General features: G+C 39.0%; 1 protein-coding gene across 2 annotated transcripts; it reads right to left on the bottom strand.

Moving 5' to 3' along the window:
• Positions 1–2,466: 2,466 nt before the first annotated feature.
• LOC308105444 (uncharacterized protein) lies at positions 2,467–5,904 on the bottom strand. 2 transcript variants are annotated; one of them, XM_080456170.1, is made up of 6 exons: positions 5,799–5,904; positions 4,679–5,026; positions 4,140–4,475; positions 3,890–4,030; positions 2,818–2,873; positions 2,467–2,719 (listed from the first exon to the last, which is right to left on the bottom strand). In XM_080456170.1, exons 1-6 carry the CDS (start codon positions 5,839–5,841, stop codon positions 2,600–2,602), a joined length of 1,044 nt encoding a protein of 347 aa, XP_080312296.1. In that variant the 5' UTR covers positions 5,842–5,904; the 3' UTR covers positions 2,467–2,599. The 2 variants fall into 2 exon arrangements, with proteins under 2 accessions (XP_080312296.1, XP_080312297.1); XM_080456171.1 differs by having other exon boundaries at positions 2,639–2,741.
• Between the last annotated feature and the right edge of the window lie 3,797 nt (positions 5,905–9,701).

Here is a 9,701-nt window from a genome sequence, read left to right as displayed (position 1 = left end):
CACACACACACACACACACACACACACACACACACACACACACACACACACACACACACACACACACACACACACACACACACACACACCTTACGTTGTAATCTTGATTAATTGTCAGGTAAAATAAAATAAGTGCATTTTGTCCTTTGATGCAGGAGTTTCATAATAAACCCAATTTGTCTCGTCAGACACGACTGATTACAAAACAATGCCATATTTACGTGTTTAAAAACATGATGGCTGACGCACACCTTAAAGATTTTAGTGACTAGTTAGTGACTTTATGTGTTGGACCACAATGGAAACAAGCCCTCCCCCGGCCTTTTTAGTGTTATCCTTTTGTCAAATTGCTAATAAAGAATAAAAAGTAAAACATTGTTAAAGAAGAAATGTTTCGGTCCTTAGACCTTCATCAGGACAATCTATTCCTATCTGGACAAACTATGTAATATTCCTAGGTTGGACATTTTTTGTTGAGGTTTGTTGTAGGTAGATCAAAATCAATCAGCTTTTTTCTTATAGAATGTTAAGAATACACAACTTTAAAAAAAAAAGTTTTATAATTGTATTTTATTAAAGTATAAAGGTAGCCTATACAAGCTTCAGTCTCAAGTATTACAAATCAATGTTTGTACAAGGTAAATTACATAAAAGCATCATAAACACCAACAGGATAAACTTGTATGAATGAGATGCGCTAGTATGAAGAAATTAGCATGTTGCAATGATTTGATGGCTGTCAGCCATCGTGATAAAAATAGGGCATAATATACTGTATCAGAAGAAAACTTAAGCTCAAATACACCAGCCATATTTACAATATTATCCACCTGAGTAACTATATACGGTAATACTATTGAGTTTTGAAAACTATCAATAGTTAAAGGCACTGAAATAAGTTGATAAGCCGATGGAATTCTGGACCTATCCATGTTGGCACACAGTAACACAACTAATGTTATTACATTCAGCTGTGTTTACCCATCAAAATGTCTGCTGTGAAAAGGGTCTATACCAATGCAAATAATAAAAACAATAATACTAATAACTTTTATTCATAATCATGCCTTTTCAGAGTTTGAGGATGTTTTACAGAAATGAAAAGGCCAGTAAAGTTCAAGGGGCAGAAAAAACTCTAAAAAACAACAAAAACAATATCGGGTCAAATCAGCATAAAACAATATAGTTTTGTCAGTCAGCAGTGTCACAACAATATTTTAAATTCAACCAAAATAAGCATGTGGAGTGGTAGAGTACTGTCTGAATAATATACATACAGTGTTACGAGGATTATGAAGATGATTATCACCATATAGCTATTAATAAAGCAATAAGCACCAAGAGGCCATGTTTTACAGTGGTTACAGAACAGCTAAATGTCATTTTTAGGCACAACACAGAGCAAAGTCCCATCAAAGGTTTTTCAAGTGACCAAGGGCACAGACCGTCATATGGTCTCTGTCCAAAACTGTTACTTTTCAGGATTCAAATATAAAAATAGCAAAAGTAGCAGATCTACAAGCTCAAAAGCGCCACGTTTCGAGCTTGCAGATCTGCTACTTTTGATGCTTTTGTGTGACATTAATTTACGAAAAAACACAAAAGTTAAAGAGGTTTCTGCCCGACAACAACGTTATGGAGAAACCTCTGCTGTATGTATCTATACCAGATAGAAAAAGCTGTCAGTGTGAGCTCCCTATCCCTAAACAGATACATGTGGTCTCTAAGCAGATCTCAACAACATACAGATAAAAAATGAGCTGAGCTAGATCTGACCTGTGGTGTAGCATCATGAGCAAACAAGTAACCACACAGAGAGAGAGAGAGAGAGAGAGAGAGAGAGAGAGAGAGAGAGAGAGAGAGAGAGAGAGAGAGAGAGAGAGAGAGAGAGAGAGAGAGAGGTTGTGCTCAATGCGCTGAAGGGTCAGGTAAATAGTACAGCGGAAACCTGTTTTGTTTTTTCACGTGTAGACCACAGAGGTCGTGTGTGCGTGCGTGTGTGCCTGCGTGCACTGCACGTGCATGTGTCTCTTTGTGTTGAGGTGTCTGTAGGGTCTGCTGTCATCTAAGCCAGTGTTTCTCAACCTTTTCAGGCCACGACCCCCCAAAATAATCATATTTGAACTGGGGACCCCCAAAGTAATGATATTTGAACTGGGGACCCCCCCACCCTGACAAGCACTTGGAATTGTAGGAGTTGAGGCATTACATTTAGTTTGTACTCTGGCTATTTTCTTGTAGATCAGCTATGACATTTTGTTTTGCCTCTTTCTTATATAATTTGACAATTTGGCCAATGTTTGACCAGTTTTTATAGTATAGTTTGTTGATTACTTTTGATGCAGTAATCCTTTTAGGTATTAAAAAGGTCTTAAAAGTCCTTAAATTGTCACTTTACTTTACCAGATTTTGTCATCTGGGGACCCCCCCCTCCACACAGTGCACAGAAATTGTGTGCATATTGTATTAGATTTTTATCCAGAAAAAAAATGACAGTTGATTCATAGAATAATCTTTATATAAGTTCATAAACCTGGCAGTGAATCATAATCACCGTAATAAGCAATCGTCCACAGAGTCAGCAGTGGAAGGAACATTTTTACTCCATGTTTTGCTGCCTCACTGCAGAGTAAATGATGACCTCTCTGTCTCTTTGTCTCCTGGTTGAGTTGTGGTTGAAGCTCAGAGCTGCATACTGCAACCTGTCAGCCGCTTCATCCTGTCGTCAAGATATGAGAAGACTATCATTTGTCACTGCAGTCAGACATTCTGAAGACCAGAGCAAGATGATGTTCGGTCCGATAGAAGTAGGCCTACCTGATAAACGTGATGGTTCACGGTGTGTGCAGAGGAACTCGGCTGGGGCTGCAGTCCTTTAGGAAAGTCAGATTTCATTGAGATTATCTTACAATCATCATCATCATCATCAACATTCACTTTGTTATTAATAGACAGTGGTGTAAAGTAACTAAGTACATTTACTTAAGTACTGTACTTAAGTACAATTTTGAGGTATTTGTACTTTACTTGAGTATTTCCAATTTCCAATACTTTTACTTCTACTCCACTACATCTCAAAATATTGTACTTTTACTCCACTACAATTATTTGAAAACTTTAGTTACTAGTTACTTTTCAGATATAAATTATGATATTATGAAACATACATTAACCACTTTAGCTCTGTTTTATACCTAGGCTATTTGAAAATAGCCGATCTACAAGCTCACAACGCGTCGCGATGCGACGCGTTGTGAGCTTGTAGATCTGCTATTTTCAAATATTTAGTACTTTTACTTTTGGTACTTTAAGTACATTTTGATACCAATACTTTTGTACTTTTACTCAAGTAATTTTTTAATTCCGGACTTTTACTTGTAACAGAGTATTTTTACAATGCAGTATTGATACTTTTACTTAAGTCCACCACTGTTAATAGACCCACTAGTGAGTGACAGAGTGGGCCATCTGGATGTAAGGAGTAGCACAGCCTCTGTGGGCCTCTAGCATGGCTTTTAGACTCTTAGTTTTGCTATTATTCATGTTGTTAAAGCTACAATCTGTAAGTTAAGACTAACCGTAGGTAGCCCAATTTTCAACGATTTCTGAACTTCAATAAAGGTGGCAACTCATCTAGTGTCCGATATGGTGTGCCATCTGCTTAAAATAACATTGTTGACATTGTCAACCTGTATGTGTCCTACCTGACACCAGGGTTGAAATCTCTCGATGGAAGAGTAAGGAGACCACCCCCTCCTACCACCGCAGACGTGCTTAATATTTTATTATATTTTAATAACATACTCGGATTGGTTAAAATAATGTTTTCTTCAATAAAAGAAGTCCCAGATTGTAGCTTTAAGAACTTCTCTCTGACAAATATTGGTACCTCCACATTGACAGCGTCCTCTCCTGGTCATCTTACATAGGATGCAAACCAGGACAATGATCACGATAAAACACACAACCAGGGAGGCGCTGACACAAGTTAAGATGACGAGTGGCACGCTAAGATGTCCATTCTGGTTCTCTGGTAAAGTCCAGAAAGGGACAGACAATAATTAGTAGATAATTAACCATATCTATTTCAATAATGCAATACAAATCAAAGGTGTATTAAAAAATAGCATTTAGCTTACCCTCAACATCCACCCTGGTTCCTTTTCCAAACAGGATCTCCCCACATGAGGCCACAGCACAGTAATATGTCCCCTCATCCGAGAGGGTCAGGTTCTTCCTTGGCAAGTGGTAGACGCAGCTATGTGTAGGAGACTCCTCCATCTCCTCACATTGACTGCTCCCCTCTCCGTTGGTGTAAACAATGCCCGGCTGAGACCCTGTGGAGCTTCTGAACCAGTAGACACTGTGTCTTCCATCACAGGTCTCAGTGGTGACGGTACAGTCAAGAGTCACAGAGCCTCCTGGCTGGACGGACTCGGACACCGGCTGTTGGAGGAAAGGCCTGCGACTGGAATCTGACACAGAAATACTGGAGTCAAAGGACATTCATAAAGTTTTAAAAAAAGTGTCTAGTCTAGTCTAGTTTTGGACAAAACAAATTTGTGATACTTTGTGTCCACATGTATGTAGTTATTTGATTATTGTGTTGAAAAACACAAATGTATCCGAAAGCTAGACAGTTGTGTTGTAAGTGTGGAAAATAGGAAATGCCTCGTACCTCTAATGACAAGAAAAATCCCACTATAAAATTCCATTGCGCTAATCTCAATCCTTCCACAGTAGTACATAGCAGAATCAAAGGGCTGGGTCTTAGAAATGTTCAGATGATAGAAGCCATCTCCATGGTTCCCTCTAAATCGTGGGTCATCTTTAAACTCGTTGTGAAAGGTATCAGACGCACCTGTGTAGTGTGATGCTATTAGTTGGGGTGTTTCCCCAGCGCTTTGCTTATACCATGACAGATGTGTGAAGCTGGCTGGATAGAAACATGGTAGGGTCACATTGTCTCCAACCTTGGCATAGAGCAGAGTACTTCGCTTCGAGCCGGCGTTGATGTGGCCATCACCTGAAGTACAGTTAAAATATACACTGTTCATGGGGGGTTCTCTAGTACACACATTGTATGTTGAAACAAATGTGAATAGTCAGAACCTAAAAAAAAAAAACATACAAAATATATAGCCTGTTATGTACAATACTTTAACCCTTTCAGACCGGGAAAGAATCTGTGCCATTTTTTAGGTTTCTTTGGCTATTCAAAAATAGAAGATCTACAAGCTCATAGCACGGCACCAAGTGCCAATCTTGTAGATCTGCTATTTTTGAAAAATCGTGAAAATTTGAGCAAATCTTTGAATATACATATTTTTTCAAAGCAAACATTTGTAACTCAAATCTTTGCTTCTAAGAGTTTTTTGAAAAAAAAAATGTTGCTATAATCAGTGGTTCTCAAACTTTTTCATGTCAAGGACCCCCAAAATTATATGAATTTTGGCCGCGGACCCCCATCTCAAAATATTTTGTTCCAGGGACCCCCCCCCCCCAAAAAAAAACAGAGTTGTAACAGAGTAAAAAATGTTCGCTATGGAAAAATAGATATTAAAAAATTTGCACACATTTTCAAAAATAGCAGATCTACAAGCTCAGTGCCGCGCTATGATCTGCTGTTTTTGGATAGCCAAAGAAATCTTAAAATGACACAGATGCGTTCTCGGTCTGAAAGGGTTAAATCCCATCACATCACTTTTTTTTATATCAAAAGATTCTGCAAAGTTCAAGCTTTTCTCAATAAATGCAAACGAGACCCTGAGGTTAACACTATTAATGGGTTGACTTACAGTCTCTGTGGAGAAGGGTGAGAAGCAGATAAAAGCTGAACATGCTCCACTCTCTTGTGTTCAGAATTATTCTGGTGCAATGAACCAGATTTGATTGAAGGGCTGAAGACAAACTAACACCATCAGCGGGAAAATGTCTTCACGCTTGTTCTAAAAAAAAGTGACGAATGATCTGATTTGGATGCTGAGATCACAGATTGGTTTGTTTGCTGAGATCACAGATTGGTTTGTTTGCATTTAGGTCAGTGCTTGCAAAAAATGCAGAAAGACAGAAAATAATAGTGTGTGTGTGTGTGTGTGTGTGTGTGTGTGTGTGTGTGTGTGTGTGTGTGTGTGTGTGTGTGTGTGTGTGTGTGTGTGTGTGTGTGTGTGTGTGTGTGTGTGTGTGGAAGCTTTCCTTATACTAAACAAGTAAAATACCAGCCATTAGTAGAAGCCATACATCTAGGCTACAAGTGTCACATCATTGTTTTTATATTTGGCTGCTTGTGCCATGTCCACAGGCTGGTGGTCAGGGGCTTGAGGATTATGGGGTTGTCCAATTGTAAGGCAAAGCAGCTTGCAAAATATTGCTCAATCTCCACCATTATAGGCAGTCTATCTATTTGGAGGAGAAGGTGCTTCCTTCCTTTGTTAACTTTGAATAAGTTCATGCTTACTTTACTTTATTTGTTTATTTGGACAGGACAGATCATATTAATGGACGTCACATGGACGTAAATACACAGAATTTAGCAAAGATGCTAATTTTCATCTGCAGTCCTCATACAAAACATAAAATCAGAAAAACATGCAGACAAACGGTGGAATACATTTACATAACATTACATAGGGAACACAGCATAAAAATAAACCTAAAACATGATAACAAATGGTTGCAGCTTTGGTTTTCAAGCAACCATCTTTTCAGATTTAATTTAAAAGATGGAAATGTAGCACAATCCCTTATACGCAGAGGGAGGCAGAAAGTTGTTTGCCGGTGCGGCACTTCGCAATCTCCTCGAGTGGTGGTTGCTCTGGTACTGATTCCTCTTTCAGGCTTCCTTTTGCGCATTTGTTGTTTATATTCTGAACTTGTTTGGATTCAAGCACTGAGACACATGTTGTTTCAAGTGTGTGGGACATCAAAAGCAACAGAAGAATATTTGTGCCCTTGTAATGTATTTTATAAATGTGGACTCAAATAAAGAAATTGAGAGTGTGTGTGTGTGTGTGTGTGTGTGTGTGTGTGTGTGTGTATATACTCGTGTTTCTAATGCAAAGGTGAATGGGAGAGGAGTTGCCATTTGTAAGCCATCATGAGTGTTTAAGTGTCTCTCTGTATTGTGCTGTTTAAAAACCCCATACCACTGATGATAGAACACTACAGTAGGATGTGTGTATTAATATTATGTATGTATCAGTACCAGATGAACATACTGTATGTTGCAGACAGAACAATCCACACTCTGTAATCACATAAATGCCCATACACAGTCAAGTTCATTTAAAACATTACATTCACAAAGATTGTTGACAGAAAAAGCCATTTTGGATGCAAATAAGTGAGTTTTTTAAATGTATTTATTTGGGGACATGTATAGCTTACAGTACATTTCAAAGCCAAAAGTCAGAGTTGCACTAAAGTATACTCAAGTGATTCTTATGAGAAAATAAAGAAGCTTAGATTAGATTGTGTCAAATACCACATTTTTATCTTTCAAAAATGTATGCTCCTGTTGACGAGATGTCAACATCTATATACAGTATCTATCCATCTATGTCAAATGTAGGTCTGTGACGGGTCATGTAGATGTAGACGATGGTGAAGGTGAGGAGAGAGCAGAGCACAACTCCAGTTCTGATGATGGAGAGAAACACCAGCATCTTCATCTGCTCAGCACAGTCATCCTCTCCAATCTCCAGCATGGTTCCATTTCCAAACAGGATCTCCCCACACGAGGCCACGGCACAGTAATAAGTCCCAGCATCCGAGAGGCTCACGTTCCTCCTGGACAAGCGATAGACACAGCTGTGTGTCAGAGATTCAGCATCAAGGCGTCTCTCACATTGTCCATTCGTGTTTCCATGGGTGTGAATGAGCCCAGGTTGAGCTTCTCTGGAGCTTCTGAACCAGTAGACACTGCGTTTTCCATCAGAGGTCTCAGAGAGGACGGTACAGTTCAGAGTCACATTGTCTCCGGGCTGGACTGACGTCAGCAATGACTGTTGAATGGCAGCGCTTTTAACATGGAGCACAATTCCTTCTTCAAATTCGATGACATACAAGGATGTCCCACAGTAATATGTGGCAGAGTCTGAAGAACGCACGTCTGTGATCTTAAGATGGTTCACTCCAACCCCAGGTTCCACCGAGAAACGAGCATTGTTCTCAAATTCATCGTGAAACGCCACGGGCAGGCTCTGCATCATACGAGATGATAGCAGCCTAGGTTTACCGCCGAAGGGTTGCTTGTACCAGGACAGGAATGGACCTTTGTCCAGCTTAGCAGTCTTGTTATAGAAACAGGGCAAAATCACTGTTGCCCCAACATCCGCTCTTACAAGGCTGGCCTGCTGCATCACAGCGGAGGCTTTTGTCAAAGCTGTCAGTGGGAGAAAATACATACAAGTCACTAAGGCATGATGAGCACAAAAATGTACCGATAGTCTGTTCTAGGGCCGCAACTATTGATGATCTTCTTAGCATTATTCTATCAATTATTCTACTTGGAATATATATTTAAATATTATATCAATGACATATCAATATCAATCGACTAATTCAATTAGTCTTATTAACCACTAAAGCACTATTTTATTATGTGTCATACAACAGTGTTGCGCATGAATAATGTGATGCATTGAGAACTTGTAGAAAAGCTATTTTTGCTATTTTTTAAAATGAATTTATGATTTTTGATTAAATTGATCTGTTCAATTAACTATTGCGCTGTCTGTCCAACAGATACATTTAACTGTGTTATACAGTATTAGTCTATAATCAGTCCAACGTTTTCACATAAGATACATAAAAAATGTACCCTCTCTTAAATGCCATAATCCAACTTACCTAAGTTTGCATATATCAAAGCTAGCACCCAGGGCCAGGTTGCCATCGCTGCTTTGTCTAACAGAACATGAATTGCATAGTATTTCTTAGTCTGCATTATCTGGCACTATCAAAGGAACAGTGTAAGCATGCATGGGCTTCCTGAACCTCACCCACCCATGTTGACACATCGGTCTTGTGCCCCACTTGTTAACGGTGTTGTGACCCAGTTGGTATCCGTCTTGTGCAAAATGGCAAAACATGAACCACACAGTATAAAGAGCCTGGCCTATATGACCTCATGAGTTAAAATCATGAGGTCAAAGCAGGTTGTAATCTTGGTACATTGTCTAAAATCAAAAGGTCTCTATTCCGATTAGTTAAAGGGGTATTTCACTTTAAAACATTTCTGGGGTCATTTTGACCCCGGAAATGTCATCCCAGACAGTCTTTTAAGTTGCTTGAGATATTTGAGAGCTTTAGATAGTTGATGTACTGTATATTTGATCAGACATTCTCCCCTCTTATAGCCCATTTGACTTCTCCATTTTAACCATGTTAGAGTCATTTAAAACGTTTGTCCCTGGTTCTGGTGACTGATATTGTCCTTCTAATGACTGAGGGGAGTTTTTCAATTACCGTTTTTTTTTTTTAAATGAAAAAATAAAATATAAAAAACCCTAGATGTGGTCCTCATAGTTCTCGCTCATATACTTTTATGGATTTTTTTTTAATGTTTAAAACGTTTGCCTATAATGCCCAAAACATGGACGCGAGGATTTAAAGTGGTTAAGGAAACAGGAGAACTACAGTACCGGCACATAAAGCATGGGTTTGACACATGGCACACCACAACAAGCAAATCAACCAAT

Source organism: Gymnoscopelus braueri, assembly GCF_963280865.1.
Source record: "Gymnoscopelus braueri genome assembly, chromosome: 2".
Classification (NCBI taxonomy): domain Eukaryota; kingdom Metazoa; phylum Chordata; class Actinopteri; order Myctophiformes; family Myctophidae; genus Gymnoscopelus; species Gymnoscopelus braueri.
The sequence above is the reverse complement of the archived record's forward strand: the minus strand, read 5'-3'. Positions and strand labels throughout refer to the sequence as shown.

Coding starts and splice junctions, on each gene's coding strand:
- LOC308105444 (XM_080456170.1), bottom strand. CDS start 5,841: ATGTTCAGCTTTTATCTGCTTCTCACCCTTCTCCACAGAGACT. Junction 4,476..4,678: donor GATTTTTCTTGTCATTAGAG/GTACGAGGCATT, acceptor TTTCTGTGTCAG/ATTCCAGTCGCAGGCCTTTC. Junction 4,031..4,139: donor AACCAGGGTGGATGTTGAGG/GTAAGCTAAATG, acceptor GGACTTTACCAG/AGAACCAGAATGGACATCTT.